This window comes from Dipteris shenzhenensis, chromosome 17 (genome assembly GCF_047967505.1).
Source record: "Dipteris shenzhenensis isolate YYH24624 ecotype China chromosome 17, Dip_SZ_1.0, whole genome shotgun sequence".
Lineage (NCBI taxonomy): Eukaryota > Viridiplantae > Streptophyta > Polypodiopsida > Gleicheniales > Dipteridaceae > Dipteris > Dipteris shenzhenensis.
In genome coordinates this window covers 23,820,463-23,841,690 of record NC_141612.1, presented here as the reverse complement: position 1 = coordinate 23,841,690, position 21,228 = coordinate 23,820,463, and the positions used below count along the sequence as shown (strand labels likewise).

The 21,228-nt window shown below is 41.1% G+C and overlaps 2 protein-coding genes across 3 annotated transcripts in view; both read left to right on the top strand.

Moving 5' to 3' along the window:
- Nucleotides 1-8,012, top strand: part of LOC147891877 (uncharacterized) — an 85,169-nt gene extending 77,157 nt beyond the window's left edge. Inside the window, exon 3 of one of the 2 annotated variants that reach the window (XR_015542462.1) lies at nucleotides 6,928-6,980. Coding sequence is in view for 1 of the 2 variants with exons in the window: in XM_087388347.1 (XP_087244473.1) it covers nucleotides 6,928-7,169 (242 nt within the window). In the remaining variant the exon portion in view is untranslated. Of the gene's footprint in view, nucleotides 1-6,927 lie in introns of both variants that reach the window. The other variant, XM_087388347.1, reaches the window with a different exon arrangement.
- On the top strand, nucleotides 247-1,833 carry LOC147891878 (uncharacterized). Its single transcript, XM_087388867.1, has one exon. It carries the CDS (start codon nucleotides 247-249, stop codon nucleotides 1,789-1,791), a length of 1,545 nt encoding a protein of 514 aa, XP_087244993.1. The 3' UTR covers nucleotides 1,792-1,833.
- Nucleotides 8,013-21,228: the final 13,216 nt, after the last annotated feature.

Below are 21,228 nucleotides of genomic sequence, written 5' to 3'. Positions count from 1 at the left end.
CATCAGCTGCACCTACAGGCGCGGCATCTTCAGCGAGTGCATCTACTCCATTATTTGGGGCTGCTCCACAGATCCGTGCATGGAACAAATGCGCCCCAGACGCAGGCTTCACGAGGTCGAGTGCAGGCTAGTCTTGTGGCATCATGGCACCCTGGGAGGAGGGCACAAGTAGATGCAGCAGTGGCACGGTTTTTTTATGCTGCAGATGTTCCTTTGGTAAAGGCCCGCAACCCATACTTTGCAGATATGGTGAAGGAGATTGCTTCTTTCAGACCTGGCTATGCTCCACCCTCATCCGAGGCATTGCGCACTACACTTCTAGCCACAGAGAGGACGGCCATAGAGGATGCCTTGGAACCCATTCAGGATGTATGGCGTAGATGTGGCGTCACTATCATGGGTGATGGTTGGAGTGACAGTAGGAGCCGCTCCATTCAGGGTATCCTTGCATACTCCAGAGGATGTAGCTTTTTTATTAAAGCTATTGACAATTCAGAGGCGGGCAAAACTGCAGAGAGATTGGCAAATATTTGGAGTGAAGCCATTGATTATGTGGGTCCCAATAATGTCATCCAGTTTGTTTCTGATGGAGAGAACTCAAACAGGGCAGCAGGGAGGATCATTGAGGATAGGTACCCACATATTTGCTTTACTCCTTGCATGTCACATGGGCTCAACAATCTCCTCAAAGATATTGGTAAGATGCAGTGGGTGGAGCCTTTTATTGAAATGGGCAATCACATTGTTTCATTTATCACTCGCCACCACTACATTTTGGCTGTATTTCGACAGAGATCCCCAAAGGATCTCTTAAAGTATTCAGAAACACGCTTTGCATATAATTTCATTATGCTAAAGCGTCTTTTTGAAGTGAAGAATCATTTGAGGCAGCTTGTAGTTTGTGAGGAGTGGGATGCATGGCGAGAGCGCACCTCAATGGCAGGTATTCGATGCAGGTCCATAGTTCTTGATGACACTTTTTGGGACACTATTGAGGCATTGTTGCAGGTTGTGCGGCCAATCATTCTTATGTTGAGGCTTCTTGATGGAGATGAGCCTTGCATTGGCAAGGTGTACGAGGGGATGGACAGGATGATTGAGAGAATCCTATCTCTAGAGTCTCTACAGACTTTGGATGGGGGTAGGAGACAGGAGCTATCTCGTCTTGCGACAGGCAGGTGGACAGAGTATCACTCTGCATTAGAGGCTGCTGCATTTGTGGTGGATCCAGAATTTCAAGGTAAAGGACAAGAGACAGATGCAGAGGTTGTGCAGGGTTGGGAGGATATCTTGAGGAGGCTTGTACCCGATGGAGATGATAGGAGGAGGGTTCGTGAAGACCTTTCCTTTTATCGACAAAAGAGAGGCCTCTTCGGTTTGCAAGATGCACAAAATGATAGGTTCAAGATATCCAGTGCACGGTGGTGGGAGGATTATGGGGCAGATACACCATTGCTGCAAAGATTGGCCATTCGAGTGCTTAGCCAGGGTGCTAGCTCCTCGCCCTGTGAGCGCTTATGGAGCAGTTTTGGGAACATTGCAAGCAAGAAGAGGAACAGGCTTGGTGTCCAGAAGGCAAATGACCTTGTATTTGTTAATGCAAACTTGCGTTTGCTTAACAAGTTCAGGGCTGAGTGTACTCCAGAGCCATTTATTGGATTTTCCCTTGATCTTGATGACAATGATGGTGAGGATCAGCCAGAGGGAGAGGATGATGTGGAGCAGCATCAGGATGACCAAATTGAGGGACAGCCTGGACAGGAGGATGAGATCCCACTTGCTGATGACTAGTCTTTGACTCACCAGTTACCTTGGCCCTTGAGGCTAGTTTTGTACTTGTCATACTTGATACTTTTGTCGTATGTACATTGTACTCAGCAGCCAGCTTTTTGTATTTCCAGCTATTATATATCCTCATGCAATGTACTTTCTTTTCAGTTTCAATTTGTAGTCTGGACTTTGGACTCTAGAGTCTTTAAATTTTTAATGTTTAAGACTTTAAAGTTTAATCTTGGATATTTTAAATGTTGTCATTTTATGTCATATGCTGACATGTCATATGACGTGGCGTTCCCCGACGTTCCCGATCCGCTCCCGCTCCCGTTCCCGCTCCCATTCTAGCATCCGACGTTCCCGGAACGTTCCCATTCCATGGTAACTATGATGCATAGATGCCCCGTGATCACACCGTGTTGGAGGTTTCACTTGGTAAGGGTGATGACTGCTGGCAAAGAAAGAGTGGGGGATGACGAAGAGGGTTGAGAGTACAAAGAGATGGGATGGTTTGCATGCGGGAGAGGGGGAGGGGAGCAGGAGCAGTCCCGGTATGGCCTTTTAGGCTAATTTGTGTGCGACTGTGCACATTGTGCAAATATTATTTCACTTGGGTAAAGTCAACCCTGTAACTTAAATTTTTGCCCATTGCCCCATAGGTTGTCCGAGCTAGGGCTTTAGGGTTTTCCCTCAAAGTGATGTTCTATCACTTTCCATGGTACTTTCTCTTGCACTTGAGTGTTGCTGTAATAATATAGCTGGCTTTTCAGCTCTCCAGCTTTGTTTTGCTACTCCATTGCATCGTTGCAACCTTCAATGTTATCAGAGTGGAGTTCCAGACTTGCCCTGTCCATTTCCAGCCTGTTTGGAGCAGTTTCATCAAGTGAAAGAGAGTGCAGCTGCCTCAGATGAGCTCTCCAGGTGCAGCTGCCAATGCAGCAGCAGTTTGGCTGAGCTACAACTTCATTTGGAGCAGTTTGGAGCCTCCTAGATCTGCTTTCTGCTTGATCTAGAGCTATCTGCTTTCTGTATTCTGTTTGTGCAACTGTTCCTGCAGCAATTTAAAGGTGTTTCTTAGCATTGCGCCTTTCCAGGTTCTGCTTACTGCTGCTGTTGTGATCTGAGAATCAATTGGGAGCTGTTTGGCGCTTAACTGTTTACCGTTTTGAAGCACAAACAGCTTGTAAAACAGATTTTTGAAGGCACGTTTCAAACGAATTTTGTCTGTGTTCATTTCTGAGCTGCATCTTTGAATTTTGCACCTAATCAGATTCTCTACAAGGGGATTCTTCTAGAGAAGCTGCTGCAGAAATATATTTCGAAGTGTTTTGTTACTAGTTTTCTCAGTTTGTGAGCTTCTGCCTCAGTTTTGTGGTTCAGTTCAGCTCTTTTTTGTTGTTCAGACTGGTCAAAGCATTTCAGGAGTGTTTTATGCAGTTTTGAAGCTCTCAGGAAGGAGTGGGGCAGCCGCATTGGTTTGCAGTGGACTGTTGCTTCAGTCAAGACTTTTGTATTTGTTGCACTTGTTGTTTTGTTCATTTCCGCAGAGTTTTTGGAGCTGCTTTGCCTTTTCTCTGGCACATTTGCCTTCGTGACTGGGTTTTTATCTGCAGGTCATCTCATTTGCAGACTGTGCAAGCAGCACACCTTTTGGTTTTCCAATTTTGCGTAGGCCATTGATCTTGTGTGGTCAGAATGAGACATTGCACTTGCCTAGTTGCTGTCCTTTGATTCAGTCAGTTTTCTTTGAATTCTTTGCATTTGTGCCTTGTGTGCAATGGAAAACAGTGACTTTTTTGGTATTCTTGGTCCTGAAGACAAGCTCGATGGCACCAACTACCCCGTGTGGTCATACATGATGCGTCATGTGCGCCCATTGCTACGGGTGGTGGTAATGTTGTCGACTCTTCATCTTGTGCCATGGCCACTGTCTATGAACCGTGACTAACTTTGGCTTAGGGGACTAGCCCAAGGGAAGCGACAATTCCCAGAAGTCCCTAGGTGCACACACTAGGCCTACTTGCTTGGGGCAAGGCAAGATTTAGAGGGGTCTAAATGTTGGGCCCAAGGAGAAACCAATGTTTCATTGGTTTGAAGGGGTTAGGACTTTAATGTGAGGGGCAAACCAATGTTCCATTGGTTTGGGAGGGTTAGAGCATTAATGAGGGGCCATGTGGCAATTCCCCATGCATGCATCTCCCCCCTTCATTCCTCTCTCACGAATCTTGAGGCGCCATTAATGCTTGTACGGGCTTTTTGACGTTGCTGGTTTTCTCTCTCATTTTCACACATCCCAAGGCTGTTATACGGACGATTGCATGCACCGCGAGGGAGCTTGGACCTTGGAACTTTGCTTCTCCACCTTTCCTAAGGTGATTGGAGCTGCAAACTCTGTTTTTCTGCATGGATTTCGAGGCTGAAACAGTCCCCGAGGCTGGCACACACCTCGAGGAGATCCCCTGCAAGCTGTACGGCCTGTTTTTGCTGCTGCTCTCGCAGTTTGGAGCTGGCACGCACCCTGAAGCAGTATCTAGAAGCTGTACGGTGGACTTTCTTTCATTTCAAGCTGTCTTCTTCGCTGGTGTCTGTGATTTGCACACATCTCGAGGACTTGCTTTCCCTCTCCTCTTTTGGCCTCTTCACCAGTGAGCCTGCTCTTCTCACATTTCTCAGCTCCCAGTTTTCCTTTCTCTCTTCCTTCCTCTCTCCTAGCTGCTAGTTCTTCCTGCTAGCCTCCACACTGGATCTGTTGCTCCTGGAGGTGTTTCGGAGCTGGATTGAAGTCAGTTGAAGCTGGTTTGAGTTCTCTTGTCGCTATCCCTTTCATGTTGATTGCATTTGGTGATTTTGGAAGCTTGTTATTGCTCCATTTGTTGTTGGAAGCCCCTCGTGGCCATTCGGGTATTGATTGGGCACCCAGTCACAGAGGGTGTAATCAAAGGGGCAGTGTGTGGATTATCTTCCTGTATTGTGGTCACTTGTTTAGTTTGAGATCTGTTTGAAGCTTGATCACCCTGAGAGGCTGATCAGTGGGTTGTCACGCATGGTTGTTAAGACACTCGTGTCTTACGATAAGACACTTAAGACACGTGTCTTACCTTAAGACACCTTTAGACACTCTTGTTTTTTTTAGTGGGTTGGGTGTAACAACAAACATCGAGTTTGACTTAACCATGCTATCATTGATGGTGACTTCAGATCCAGCAGTGGCAGTGATGTCGCAGATTCGGATTAGGATGAATCTTGAGAGATTTGACTCTTGAGAGTCAAAAGTTTCCTTTCAATTATATGTATCGAGATGCATATTGCATTCATGTCACATGTGATTGACAGACTGTTGCCATGATATTTATGTGTATTGATTAATGATGTTGTTAAATCTTTAAAATTGTGAGTCGTGACTTGCAAGCTCTTGAGTCATTACTCTTAACTTGCAAGCTCTTGAGTCTTGCATTGTTTAAGTGTAGCTTATTGTACTTCTAGAATCAAGCAGCTAGCTATGCTAGCAAGTTGTACACTTGTATACTTATACATATATTAATTAAATATTTATTATTACAATGACGTGTCTTATCTTTAAGACACTCTAGACACTCATGTCTGAAGTGTGTCTAACGTGTCGTGTCTTAACGTGTCTTACAACCATGGGGTTGTGGGATTGCCAGTCCTGGTTGAGTAAGTTGGATGCTTGGACACCTTTATAGTTGGTCATGGACAATGGTGAATGCCTTAGCCTTGCCTTGGCACTTGGGTACTAGTGTGTGCACTAGGATGGAATGCAGGTTGTAGCCAAAGTTTGGCTTGGACAGTGGAATTGCCCGTGGAGCAGAGCACAAGGGTGAGCTCTTGTTGTATGTACCAATTTCATTTCTAAAGAAACAAATAAATACCGGAAGGAGCGCCAAGTGTTTGGGGCCAATGTGGTGTCTTGTACTTGGTTTCATTGAGCAGGGGCACTCTAGCCTCCATTCAGCTATTTCTCAAATTGTTTCTAAGTGGTATTGTTAAGTGGTTGGAAATGATGGAATGTGGCTGTGAGTAATGAATATGCAATGCAAGCTATGGTCTACTGCCCTTTAGGAAACTGAAGGCCGGTTACAGTGGTTCCGTTGTCGGGACCGTCACCATCTTCCTTCAGAGGTGAGCCTTGGGAGTGTTGGGGGAAGAAAGGCCCATTGCATTTTGTTACAGCCATATTACCAACAATCATGTCACACCGAGAAAGATCATTGACTATTTCCAAGCAAGAAGCAGACAACTTTGAGGAAGAGCACAACACCGGTGAGGGTGAAGAGGAACAGAATGATGAGGGACAGCATGTTTCTCCTGAGCATGCCACTGAGGATTCGTAGGACGAGGTAGATGAGGTAGAGGAGCTTGATCCCAATGCCCTTTTTCAGTTACGAATGCAAAGTGTAGTGGGAACCCTGTCACAGTTGCAACAGACTTTCATGGAGATTATGCAAGCTTCTCCTTGTTGAGAGACCACGCTCAACATCATGTGATTACATATGCATAGCACTAACACATATAGAGTGCTATAAAGGAAAGGGTTAGATTTCCTAACCTTAACCCTAAATGGGTTTGTATATATTCTACATTTTCAACTAAATCTAGTGTACAGTTAGTCATTTGTAGTGTGCTCTCTAGCTGTGCCCTCTCTCCTCATTTCCACTCTTCTTCTCTCCCCTCTTCATATTTTGTCATGGTATCAGAGCTCCCTTGCCTTCCGTTGAGGCATTGTGATCTGTACGAGAGTGCGAGAGATCAAGTTCTCTTCCGTGAGAAAAACAATTCCGTTCATTGAAAGACAATTCCGTCTATACATTAGAGAGATTTCGGTCTACACTTTGTGAGAGAAATTTCCGTCCATTTCCAACATGCAATCATGGTTTGCGAAGCTTGATATTTGACCTTCATTAAGTTGAGCTTGTATGCAATTCTGTATGTTAGTGCATGTAATTTCAATTCCTTCATATTTGGCATATCGTTGTGCTGGGAAGAAAAAACAATCTTGTACCTTTGCCAGGTAAGCTTAGCAACTGAGTCTTACTCATCTTCATTAAGGTGTGGATTTATGTCCTCATTTTCTAATCCATTGATGTTAAAACGAAGTGGGTGTTATGAGCTGACAATATTCTGCTTTAAATCCAGCTATGCTGAATTGGGGCCTTACTCTACGGGATAGATCCAGACTTCGTCCAAGGGATAGCCTGGACAGGATAAAGTTATTGCAACAAGCTAGACAACTGTTTCAAGATGCGCTTCAAATGCATCCAAATGATGCCCAGATTCGAGGAGCATTTGCTACCTGCAGTGTTGAGCTCAAGGAACTCCAAGAAAGAAGGGCAGCTCAGTCTAAAAGAGGTCAGAGGTTCAAACTTGGAAATTGGTGATTGAGAACTCCTGAGATCCTAGTAATGCAGTGACATAGGACAAAGAGAGTTGACTGGTTCGATAGTAGCAAAGGCTATTTGTGTGGGACAAAGCTGGGACTGACACATGCTATTTGGGAGACGAGCATTTTCTGTATGCCTAAGGAAATGGGGGAGACATTTCCTGTATATTATAGGTTCCCATTCGGTTGTTCCTGGTCATCAACCCATTAGAGTCAGATTGGGCTGGGTTTGCAGTACCCTTGCTTCATGGTTGGTCATTTCTGCACTGAAGCTCTCCAGAATTATGAAGAGCAGCTGGTCTCACTAGTGAAGCACAGTCGAGGTATTGCAGGAGTACACAAAATCAGAAAAGGCGCATGGTTCTCCCTCATATTAAAAGGAGGGAGCAATGGATTGGAATGACTTTGTTCTTATTCTTCGGTGCGTTCTTGGCCTTTAGGCCAAGGTATAGGCGGATTCATCCATGTCTTGTGGATTGCAGATAGCTATCTTTGAAGCGATACAGGCTTCAAATTGCTACGATTTAGTCCGGATGGTCGAAATCCATTCTTATGGACGACTTTGATGACAGAGCACATAGTACTCAGATAGTTGTGCATAAAAGGTGAGTCTGGTTGCATTTTGTTATTGATTTCTTGTCTATGTCGTTGGACGAGCACGGCCAGGAAAGCTGACAAATGGAATGTCTGCCATGGACTTCATTACTGGCATCCTCTTTGAGATGATTACATAGAGTGATGTCTCAATTGTAAGCTAAACTAATTGTTATCTGGACTGCAAAGCTTGTGTTGCGGGTTGATATATGTTTAAGTTCTCTTTGCTTGTTTATGTATACCACTTTCTGCTATTCAGGTAATAAGAAATATGCCTTTTCTGCAGCAAATGCATCGGCATTTACAAATTGTTGATTCATCATGTGGCTTAAGATATAATTTTTACTTAAGGATGTTATCCTAATACCATGGTACTCCTAGCCCTTGGATATAGAAACCTCCCAAAAAATAAAGTAGTTTATGTCATTTAATGCAATTCAATGCATTGTTCGTAAGGCCATGGGCAATGCTTTGTGGACATAATTTCCTCCATGTTGAAAAACCACCTAAATTTCTCTCTCCCTTATATCATGACACTTTATCAAATGTTTCCCTTTGAAAGAGTCATAAAGGTGGTTTAGGAGTTAGGATGATTGATACTTGTCCATCCAAGAGACACCATTGTTACTCCAAGTTATGATAGTATGACCTAAACACACTCTTCATCTAGGCTAGTAATATAGTTGAGGAGGTCCATTTGGTGAGAATCTGAGAAGATGATGTCCTTAATCAAACTATTTCACGCTATGTATTAAAAACCTCTTAGCAAGTATGATGTTGTTTCAAATAGATAGGATATTAAAACACGTAAAATGGGACATTGAGTAATAGAAGCATGAAATTTGTGAGAAATAGACATGCCTTTTTCATTGAATTCACTATAAAATAAACTTTGAAATTTAAATATGCCCTTTAAACCCAAATTTAAAAGAAAAGGATATTCATTTGTTTTTTGAACGAGTTATTGCCTTTAGTGTGTCTAAGAAAACAACATTACTGCCTCTAGACGGGGCCAAAAAACTACGTCGTGGACGTTGCTACATAGTAAAAAGATAATGCATCCAAGTAGAGCATGTTTGGATGATGTCGTATTGGATAATTTTGGGAATTCTACCTACCTTTTATTATCTTTGTCTAACAAGAGTGGATGACTCCAAAGCTCTCAACACAGTTGAAAACGCTTGTAGTCATGCTAAAAACTTTTGGTTTCATGGATTGTTCATGCGAGGTCATGTAAAAAGCTTAAAGATGAGTTACAGTATAACAATGCACCAACATAATGAGCTTGGTCATTCTAGAGATCAAACTCCTTCATGGCATTGAACAAGAGTTGTTTCTTCAAATTTCATTGAACTATGTCTTTGAGTAGAACATCCTAATTTGCTTGTCATATAAGCTTGTTGATTGCTAACACAAAGGCATGGACATAGACCCCAATTTTATTATGGGGCATGTGATTAACTTGTCAACCATGTGAGTACATGACATGATTGCATAATTATACTAGCACATGATCATTATAGATAAAAACCTTTAGAAATCCTCTATGAATATATAAATGCTGCTATGAAATAGATATAACATTATATCATGTGTAAAGGAGTAAGACATAATTGCCTTCATGTATTTGCAAAAGTGATTTGCGTAATTGACATTAACATAAATTTAAAATGCATTAGTATGTGCATGTGATTAACATGCTAGCCATATGAATACATGATATGAATGTATAATGATGATAGCACATGATCACGATGGATTAAAAATGTGATATTAAAATGCCATTATGTAATAGATATAATGTTATGTAACAGATATAACATTATATCATTTGTAAGCTCTTTTACATTTCCTTTATGTATTTGCAAAGTTAACTTTAATGGTGTAATTCACATTGGCTTAAATAAAGCATGCATCAAGACGTTTTTGATACAAAATGAAGAACAATAATTGCTAACTAAAAGAAGAAATAATCAATGTCAAATCTTCAAATTATAAGCGTAAAGTTTGAAAATAATATCTCATAACACCCTCTAGAGCATATGCCATTAACAAAAAGGTATGAATTTTTATCAAATGTTGTCAACCCAACAATAATTACTGGTTGAGATAATCATTGATACAACTCATCTCAAGAAGCCTATTGATGACTCAATTTCATTAGGGTTACGTGCTTGTGTTGCATAGGAACATTTTATTTGTATTTTTTGCACTTTCTTGTATAACCATTCTTTGTTTCAAGGTTTACCAAAATGTTGATGGGCATTTCACGTTATGCTATCTTGGAGAACACATCTAACCTCTTAGCATTTGCTCAGAGGCATAATTCATGCCTACAAATCCAACTCTATGCATCACTTAAATGTTTTGGGTGCCTTGCTAGTTGACCTTCCAAAAGGAAAAAATATGAATGTCATTAAAATTGAAGACATGATTGTGATGTGTGTGTGGCTCTGAAATACACCCCTCCAAACCGGTGGTAGTTTTACAAACAAGGTTTTATAAGAAGTTTACACTGGCTTGGTGATATAGTCAAAGGAATATTTTTCAAAAGGTTTTTATATATACGTAAAAGTTATTACAAATAGAAAAAATGCATATACAATTTCAATAGAATGATTTTTTGTATAATTCAAAGTAGGACCTATTAACTACATCAATCCAAAAAACCACAATCCATTAGTATAATTTCACTAAATACTAAGGACGTCTTAAGTATGGACTTCTTGTTATTGCAGTCAATTACATCATGATCACAAGCTGAATCAAATGTTTGCAAAAAATATGAAAAACATGGCAAAGGGTCATAGAATATGGTCTCTAGGTTGAGAAACAAAATTTAGTTTTAATAGTATTGAAAGTCCAAGGGTAATTCAAGAATCTTGATTAGTTGCTGAAAAAATGAAAAAGATAAGTGGTGATGGTTTTTAATGCATCTAGCATAACTAAAAGTATATTTGTCATCTATAAGAAATAAATAATTACTTAGTTGTACATACAATTGATCTCAACATGCTTACTAATTTCAACAGTAGATTTTTCATAGCATAGAGGAGATGAAAGGCCCACTGCCAGAGCAAATAAATGTACATTCCCTCAAGTTTGGGAAAAGCCAATCATAGCCACGTAGCTAAGCCATTTAACATACACCTTGGCTATAGCGGGATTTGTCCAATTTTAAGAGAGAAAACGAAGGGATGGCACCATGCTTGTGAAAAGGGAAGGTCCCTTGAGATATGCCCCAGTTGTGATTAGTGATGGGACAAGTGATCTTAACATGAAATCCTCGGTTCCTGGAGTGGGAATAACATGCATTGGAACATGATGATTTGATGGACCAAATGGCTATTAACACAGACGTTTGTCAATAGATGTCTCTTGGTTTCCCTCTGTTGCATGAAAAGAGGAAGGCAATAGACACTAACTGCATTTCGGAGTATTTCCCGTCCCTTCATGAACAACAGTAAGGTGCATCATCCTCTAAACAAGCTCCAAAAGGATCTCAAATTGCCTTGCCCCTCCCGACATGATTGGATGATTACGAACATGGTAATCTACCTATCGAAATAGGCGTGGGATGGCATGTCACCTTTTCCCACGTCCCTTTCTCTCCCGAGTAAGCATCTATCTGCACCATGATCATTTGCAACATTATGCTTTGTTGATGAACGTTGGTATTTCACACACACTAGTACAGTAGCTAGCGTTACTTACACAAGCACATATAAGCACTTTTTTTGCTAGACTTTAAGCTAGCGTACTTTGTAAACCTGACGATATCTTTTCTACATAAGTATGGTGCCATGGGTTATAAATTATAATAATGACATAATCATATCTAGATTTTTCCACCTAATAACACATGAAAAACAAGGATTGTAAACCTACGTATACTATGATCTATCCACACATGTGCATCAGCTGTGGACTCTCTATACATCATGCATAATCAGTATTGAGAGAGAGTTACACTAGTGTTGTCCAAGGTCCTTTTCAAAGGCATGATTGGGAAAAAGCGTAAGGCAACTGATGAGGCATTGGTTTGGCAGAACTCATTAAGAGGGAGAAAATCTTGAAGGCCATCAAGGAGAAAATGGAGAGATATACCATGTAAGCTCTCGATTGTTGTGGACGTCATGGTAGCCCAATGGTGGTAGGGCATCTGCCTATTAGGGTGGTGACTCTTGTTCAAATCTTGCTACTTGCAATGTAGGCCCAAGGTGGATGCCCCTACATAATACCAAAAGGGATGGGTGAGTGGGTTTAAACAAAAAAACGCCCCCATTATTTGTGTGAACATTGGCTTGTTGAATGAAATTGTGAAATGTTGTAGTCGAATATATCCATGGCCTTTGCCCCCCAGCTGTGTTTTTGAAAGGTTGGGTTTAAACAAACTAGGTCAAGGAAGGGTTAATTGTGATAAGTACATAGTTAATGAGGAACGATTTATTATTATTTTGTTCAACAACCCAATATAGCTAAGATAGTAGTGGAAATGGCACTTAAACTATTTCAGCCTTATCAGTTCAACTGTGGGAAAGCTCCTATTTGGGTTGGATTCCTTGATCTTCCACTAGCCATGTTATCTCAAATCAAGACGTTATGTGTCCCACAAGGTCAAGTATTAGGAGTGGAATAGGAATGTTTTGTCAATCCCAGTGGAAACCCTCAAATGTGTGTGCTCATGGTTTTAGTAGACCCTCCTAGAGCCTTGGTTCCAGGAGGACAAAAGGGGGGGGTAAGATGATACAAAAGTTTTTTAATAAAAGAATTCTGAATTCTTGCTTTCTTTGTGGACTAGGGGGGCAATTCATCCATGATTGTGCCAATAGGAGGAGCTTGGGGAATAGAGAGAGAGAGAAAGGAGGGGGCTAGTTAGATTCTAGGAGCTAATATGACAGAGTCACCTAACCCATTTGACATTTTACAAGATCATAAAAGTGAATCTGGCTATGAGGAAGGATCATTATAACAGTTTATATTACATAGACATTTTGAGGAACAATTGGAAAGGACTAACAAGGAGCTCATTGGCATTGATGAGGAAAGTAAGAAAGGGAAACAAAAAGATGTGAGACTTCCACTCTGAGAAATAAATGTAGTGAAAAGTAATGAGAGGAAGAAGATAACCCATGGCCTATGACTAGCTCCTAAGCAAGGTTTGTTTAAAAAGAAGCCAATAGAACTAAGTTAATTTATGGGAAACACCAAAATAGAATTTTCATTTTTGAGTTTAAAGGTACAAGGTCTATTCATTGTGAGTTTAGACTAGCTCTATTAAGGAGATGGCTGAGAGCATCTAAGTTGAAGCCCGATTTTCTAGATATATAAGAGTTAAGTTTGGAGGGCTTAGTCACAATGACAATTACATAACATTGAGAAGGAGAGAGTGCGATTCATCTCATTGACCATAAATCAGGCAAAGGTGGTGCAAGTCTAAGTGCCAACAAAGCACTCTTTAAACAATTAGGTAGATGATTGACTATCTTTGGGATTCATGGTGTAGGAGTTAAATTCAAGCACACTAGCCTGAAGTGTGATGTGTTCTCTCTTTAGGCGCCTAATGTTGCTAGGGAGAGAACCATTTTATGGGGTTCTTGTTCTATCTCAAGTGATGCCATGTTGATGGGGGATTTGAGCTAAGTGTGGATATCGAGAAAAGGGGAAAGTGATTAGTGGTAGTCAACTCGATGCTTGGTTGAACGTCAAGGACCATTCAAGTTTAGTGGATGTGTCCAAGGAGATGTTGTTCACCTACACCAACAATCAAGCGGGGACTAACCATGAGAAAACCCATTTGGATAGAATTTATCTATCTTTCTTTTTCAGCAAGAGAATTACTTCTATTAAGTATGAAAAAACCCTATGAGACAAAGCTCAAGAAAAAAATACATTATGCGACATGAAAATGAACACCCTAAAAGGTGATAGTAAATATCTCCTCAAAGAGAAACCAATGCTGAGTTTGAAAGTTCCATCTCAACCTTGTTGTGGACTCCAAGGAAAAGGGGGAGCGCCTCCATTCCCTAAAGAAAATAACCCTTTTGGTAGAGGCTACCCATGAAGTCCCTTGCATGGTCATAGATTTTATTCATCTAGAAGGATGAGAGATTATACCTTTAAGTTGAAGAGAAAAGTTTTTCTTAATACTTGCAAGGTTTGGAAGGTACCTATAGGTATCATGAGTTGAAGCAAGGGAACACACATAATCTTCACATATGAGAGAAGGAAACATGCAAGAATGCAAGCACACCAATAAGCATGTAAAAGAGCTTCAAGCCCAAGCACACAAGAGAGAAAATATAAGAAAACAAGGTAGCTTTGAAATGAAACATGAGAGAAAAAGAGTCCAACTTGGGCCACATGAAATGTGAGAGAGGGAGGAAGGGAGAGAGAGGGAGAGAGGACAAGTCAAACTTGGGCTAACTAAACATAACCTTATCTCTCATTGAGAAAGTATAATATCCAAGGGTTTTTAGGTTCTACCTAGAATCCTTCCATTTTTGCCTTCTAAGAGAAAATTTATCGAGTAATGCAATTTCCTAGAAGGAACTTAGAGGAATTGGCTCATCATGGGCTTTAGAGCCAAAAAAAATTGAAGTCTCCTAAATGTAGAGGCTTTAAAAAAATATAAATTAGAGTTTAGGAATTACAAAACTTTGTCATGTAATGAACTCACAAGTTTATTTTTGTATCCAAAAATTACAACTAGTCATGCTATTGAAAATGTTAACAATGCTTGCCTATAAGTTGGGATGCAACCCCTTCAATCCTACCATTTCATTCAAAATTCTAGCCATTGGGATCTCCAATCATGTTGTATCACTTTGAGATATGTAACCAAGAATTAAATTTCCATCATTGCTTCAAATTGCGAACGTGATAGCATTCATTGGATTTAGAAGATTGCAAGCCTTAAGGGATAACATTGTGTAAATAGCGTTTAGAATTTTGATAGTTGGGTTGGAATCTAGGTAAATGCCATCAGGGATTCCTTGTAATGCTGAGTGGCATTTTGATCATATTGAGAACCAGGTTACAATCTTTTGTGAACTCATACATGATAGGGGGCATCATGATGGGGTAGAGTTGAGGATGGTTCTCAAGGGATTTCTACAATTATACACATGCCCACTCAAGTTCATAGTGTGCTCAACTGGTAGCCTAATATGTGTCTAGTTAAGATCCTTCTTTCTCTCCTTGAAGTGCTGTAATGTATATATTCGAGGACATGACATGTAGGTTGAGTTAGCGAGACTATATCTTAGCAAAAAAGAGAGCTACAAGACTGTACAAAATTGATTTCCCTATCCGCTATTCCCCTTGCCTCTACTTAGCCTCCATGAGAGTGCCTTTGGTGGTGTATTTAGTGGAAATTATAGATAACTATGGGGGATAAAGCCGCCCCCAATTTCTTTACTTGAAAGCCTTCCTATATTGTCTTTTTGCCTCCTTGTATCTTCCAACCCATTTCTCAACAATAGAACAAACAAAAGGTGTTGAATTTCAATTCCATGGACACATTCATATTTCTTGGCTTGCCCTTCCTTTGTGCAATCTCTCCCCACACCTTTGGATCTTCTCTATTGTCCCAAAGACAAGGCATAGATGGATCAATTTCATTGAAATATTAAAACCACAAAAAAGATACTCTTTCACTAGCCATCCTTCTATCCTTCTATCCTGTAGTTGCCATATGGTTTGGTTTTGTCTTAAATACCCTTTTTATACCTTCAAGCCTTTTTAGCAATCCCTATATAATCTACCTCATTAACAAGGTGCAATAATGACATGCAATTGGATATGCTGGAATGCCTTTTCAATGAAATGTATAGCTTTGGTGGATTGGATCTTCATTGACTCAATGGAAGTTTTTATTAATATCTTTTGAGGATGTCCACCTACATACAAAAGACATGTATTAGATAATTCAATATGTAGCAATTAATCTACATAGATAATATTATATGATCACATAACTATGACATCAAACCTCACAAAGCACTCAGTTTAATGATGGCATTTTTTGTTAAACAGCCTTGTAAAGAAATTGGAAGTACATACTATTGTACATGAACATTATAGTCAATATCAACAATTATGAGCCCAATATTAATTCAAATGAAAGAAAATACCATATGAATTAGTGAAACCTAAAACAATTGTGACCATCATGTGAGTTGAGACTGCTAAGTTTCCTTTCTATATTAGAGTTACCCTTTAAGGAATGCATACATCCTATTGGGGTTTTCATACAAGAGATAATTCCTTTCATATCTCTCTCCAATATTTTGGTAATTGTGCAATACTAAAACCTGCCGATAACTTGTGATGATCATGTGACTTGAGTCCACTAAGTTTTTTCTCTAATGTAAAGGCATCCTTTAAGGAATGGAATGTGCGTACATTGGGGTTTTTGTATTGGTGATAATTTCTCTCACATGAAGACAAAGGATGAAGTTTGCAGGAAGAGGCAACCAAATGAACAATCTAGCTGAAGGTGAATGGGCCAATAAGAATCCAAAGCTCTAGCTACAAAGGTGAAAGATGGAGGACAATACAAAGGAAAAGGCAACAAATGAGGGAAAAAGCATCAGTTGAAGGCCAAGAAGGTCAGAAGGGCAAGCAATGACTATTTGAAAAGTGCCATAGAGCACGGAAGTCAAGACTTGCAAACATGATGGTGGTTGGTGGGGATGTTAGGATAAGGATGGCCAAGGAAATCTTGGCGAGTACACAAATGGACGAGGGAATCCAAGTATGGCTAAAAGTATATAAAAGGGCATGCCCTGCTCCATTGTGGGGGTGGGTTGTTGGTGGGTCACGTGGAGTGTAGATAGGTAAGTTAGATGGAGTCTGATAAAGATCATAGATTTAGCCTTGTGTGTGTATATTGGTGAGTTAGGAGTGTGAACTCTCCAAGTGCTTAGAGGCTTAGCCCCGAGATGTAAAGCATTTGATTTTCTTTGTGGGAAATAAAATAGAAGGATTTTGCAAGCCAAACGATGCGTATAATGTAGTTTTATGTTTTGGTGCAAGTTGACTAGGAAATAACAGCCACCCAAATGACGTCACACCTCTCTCTATCTAATCACAACATCTCTCTCCTTTTTTGATCATCTACCTTAGAGATTGCAATGCCAATGCATAGATCTAGAACATGAGAGAACAAAGTGAGGCAATTCCCTAGTTAACATTGGGTGATTCTACTAGGGAAGGGTAGGCTGATGTTTTGTTTTGGTAGTGAGAGCATCCAAGAGGGCAAGGAGATGATACGCAGAGAGAGATTTTTGGAGAGTAGGATAGGTAAAAGAATGGACAAGTTAGGAATAGTAGATAGACATGAGTTAAGGAAAGGTCATAGTTTGAGTATTGGTGGAAAAGGAGCCCAAATAGAAGTAAGCCCACAGGGGTGCAAGCTCACCAGATGAAAAGAAGTGGATCGGCAAGCATGAAGGAGCAATGGGCTATGCAAAACAAGTTAGGAATAGTAGTAGATAGACATGAGTTAAGGAAAGGTCATAGTTTGAGAGTTGGTGGAAAAGGAGTGAGAGTGCTCTCAACGGAAGCAAGAACGGAAGAAGGAGAGAGAGAGACAGAGAGCCACACAAGTTTGGTGGGTGCAGAACCACCCTAATCTTCTTTTTCATTCATTTATATATGTGTTTGAGTATTGTACATAACTGGGGTTAAGGCACAGTGACCTTTAACCCCACAACCTCCCACTTAAAGGACAATGTGCCTTTAAGGGAGAATAACTAGTGAGCATACTATCCAATGCCCATCAATACATGACAATATTCAAACCGCTGACTAGGTAGACTCTTCGTCAGCATATCTGCAGGGTTATCATTTGTATGAACCTTGACAAGCTCTATGCGCTTGTCCTCAAGTACTTCCGTGATGAAATGGTACCTGACCTCAATGTGTTTGGTCTTTGCATGAAAGACCGGATTCCATGCTAGCTGAATAGCACTCATGGAATCACTATGCAATGTCGGTACACCTGTATGAATCCCCAAATCTCCCACTAGCCGATCAAGCCATATAGCCTCCTTGCAACCCTCTGTGGCTGCAACATACTCAGCCTCTGTGGTAGACAAAGCAACGCACTTCTGTGCACGAGACATCCATGACACTGCACCACCTGCAAAGGTGAACACATAACCAGAAGTGGATCTCCTACTATCCACATGCCCTGCATAGTCTAAATCTGTGTACCCAAGTACACACATGTCTCCTTTACCAAAGCAAATGCACATCTCCTTGGTACCCTTCATGTACCTCATGATGCACTTAACTGCCTCTCCCAATGCCTCTTTCCTGGATTAGCCATATACCAGCTAACAACTCTCACTGCAAATGCAATGTCTGGTCTAGTAGCTATCATAGCATACATAAGAGTCCCAACTACTGATGCATAAGGAACCTTGGCCATCATGGCCCTCTCCTCATCTGATTTGGGACTATCTGTATGACTCAGTTTCACATATGGAGGCAATGGAGTACTCACTGCCTTCCCCCCCTCCATTCTCTAGTGAGTACCAAACTTCTGATACCATTCTCTGGGTGCTTGCTTAAGACCATAGAGACTCTTTTTCAGCTTGCAAACTAAATGCTCTTTGCCCTTTTCTTCAAAGCCTTCCGGCTGCACCATGTAAATTTCCTCATGCAAATCCCCATGCAAGAAAGCTGTCTTGACATCCATTTGCATAAGCTCCATATCCTCTATTGCCACTAGTCCAAGCATGCATCTAAGTGTGGTCATCTTCACAACCGGAGAGAATATCTCATCAAAGTCCACACCCTTCTCTTGCTTGAACCCTTTAGCAACCAAACGGGCCTTGTACCTAGGCACATCATCACCTGTGACCTTCATTTTGTAGACCCATTTACATGGCAATGCTTTCTTTCCATGTGGCAAAGAAACCAAGTCCCAAGTCTTATTCTTCATAAGTGAACTCATCTCTGATTGCATAGCATACTCCCACTTGCATTGATCCTCATGCATCATAGCCTCTCTGTAGCAAGAAGGCTCCCCGCAATCAGTAAGCATCACATAGTCTACCCCTGGAACAAACCTATCAGGCGGTCTAGACACTCTAGATGATCTTCTCAAGGGCATTTCAGCTTGCTGTCCCATTTGCATATCAGCCACATTTGGCTCATCATTTCCACCAATAGATGATCCATCATCTACCCTTGATTGTATACCTATGGGAGTACTTGGTGGTACCATTTCTTGCACATTTGGTGCATGGACAGCTTGCTGCCTATCAACATATGCAGGTGGATTCACATCCTGGAAAGTGATTCTCCTCATTTCCACATCCCTCATGGGTGCCTTATGCATCTTCTTCTCATTGAAGACTACATCATGGCTACGTATGATCTTCTTTGCTTCTGGATCCCAGAGACGATATCCCATCTCTCCACTTTCACCATAACCCAGAAAGATGCATTTCCTAGACTTAGGATCTAGCTTCTTTCGAAGCTCTGTTGGCACATGTGCATATGCCTCACACCCAAATATACGCAAATGAGAGTAAGAGGGATTCTTGCCACTCTATGCCTCTTCAGGAATACCACCATCCAAACTCTTACTAGGTGATCTATTGATCACATGCACTGCAGTCTTCATTGCCTCAGCCCAAAAACCACCAAAAAGACTTGCATTGGAAAGCATGCATTGCAACCTTTCTTGAATGGTACGGTTCATCTTTTCTACAACTGGATTTTGCTCTGGAGTACGAGGGGATGTGAGCTCCCTCTTAATCCCACGTGTATCACAGAAATGCTAAAAGTCATGAGAGAGATACTCTCCACCATTTTCAGTCCGTAGGCATTTAAGCGTTCTACCTGACTGATTCTCAACCAAGGCCAGCCATTTCTGAAATACTTGGAACACATCACTCTTCCGAGCTATAGCATAAGCCCACACTTTCCTAGTTGCATCATCAATGAATGTCACATAGTATTCAGCCCCGCCTAATGACCGTGTAGGCATGGGACCACATACATCTGAATGCACCAAATCAAGCATTTCAAACTCTTTCTTTCCCCTTCTTTTATGGGCTGATTTAGTCTGCTTCCCATAGAGACAATGCTCACAAAATTCAAAATCAGAGAAACTCAAATGCGGTACATAACCCAAACGGCATAAGAGTTTCATTCCATTCTGGCTCATGTGCCCCAACCTGCAATGCCACAAAGAAGTGCTTGGCCGCTCGGTTATTGCAACAACATGATCAAATACCCCTGATACATGTAAGGGATACAAAGTCCCACACTTGGCACCCCTGGCCAAAAGCATAGAGCCCTTCTGAATTTTCCAACTTTGAAAGCCAAAAGTGCTGTGAAAACCAGCATCATCTAGCTGACCCACTGAAATAAGACTCTTGGTCAGCTTAGGCACATGTCTCACATGTTTCAAAACAAATGCAGACCCATTTGCAAAAGAAAACTTTATGTCACCTGCTCCCACTATGTCACATGCATAGTCATTTCCAAGATGCACACAACCTGTCTTTCCACTATCACAAGTGGAGAACCATTCCCTATGGGGAGTAACATGGAATGAAGCACCAGAATCCAAAATCCAATCCTGAGAATATGCATCATCTGAAGTGGTAAGCAACTCTGCAAATAAACTAGACATGAAGAGAACGTCATTGTCACTATCATGTGTGACTGCAGTGATCTCCTCGATCTTCACTTTTCCTTTGTCCTCCCTTGGACTCTCTTCCTTTTGATTTGCACCCCAATTTGCATTCTTTTTCTTATCCCTTTGCTCTCTTTTTAGATTGTAGCAATCCTTTTTCATATGGCCCTTCTTGCCACAGTGGTAACACTCAATGTTCCGTGCCCTGAATTTGCTACGTGACTTCCCTCTTTCTTGGGACTTCCCCCTGAACTGTGATCTACCCCTTTGCACATTTAAGGCTGCATCCTGCTTGTTGCCATCCATAGACTTCCGTCTAATCTCCTCGGCCAACAAGCTACCCACAACATCATCAAATTTCAGTACTCCACTAGGTGCAGAGTTACTAACAGCTATACGGAAGGTATCCCATGAGGATGGCAATGAACATAAGAGAAATATTGCCTTAGTCTCCGCATCAAAATTCATCTTCTGAGCCTGAAGTTGGCTGAAAATAATATTGAATTCTTTCAAGTGAGAAGCAATGGAGACCCCTTCCTTCATCTGCAGCTCAAACAACCTCTTCATGAGGTAAACTTTATTAGAGGCAGTTTCCTTCTCATAAGTGGCACACAGTTTCTTCCACAAATCTTCCGTAGTCTGCTCATTTACTACTGTGAAATAAAATAACTCAGCAAGATGAAGTCTAATAGTAGACTTTGCTAATGCATCCAACTCATTCCAATCATCCTCAGACATATCCGCAGGCTTAGCTTCAATACCTGCCAAGGGTTTAATCTGCTTCTTTTGAATAAGCACATCC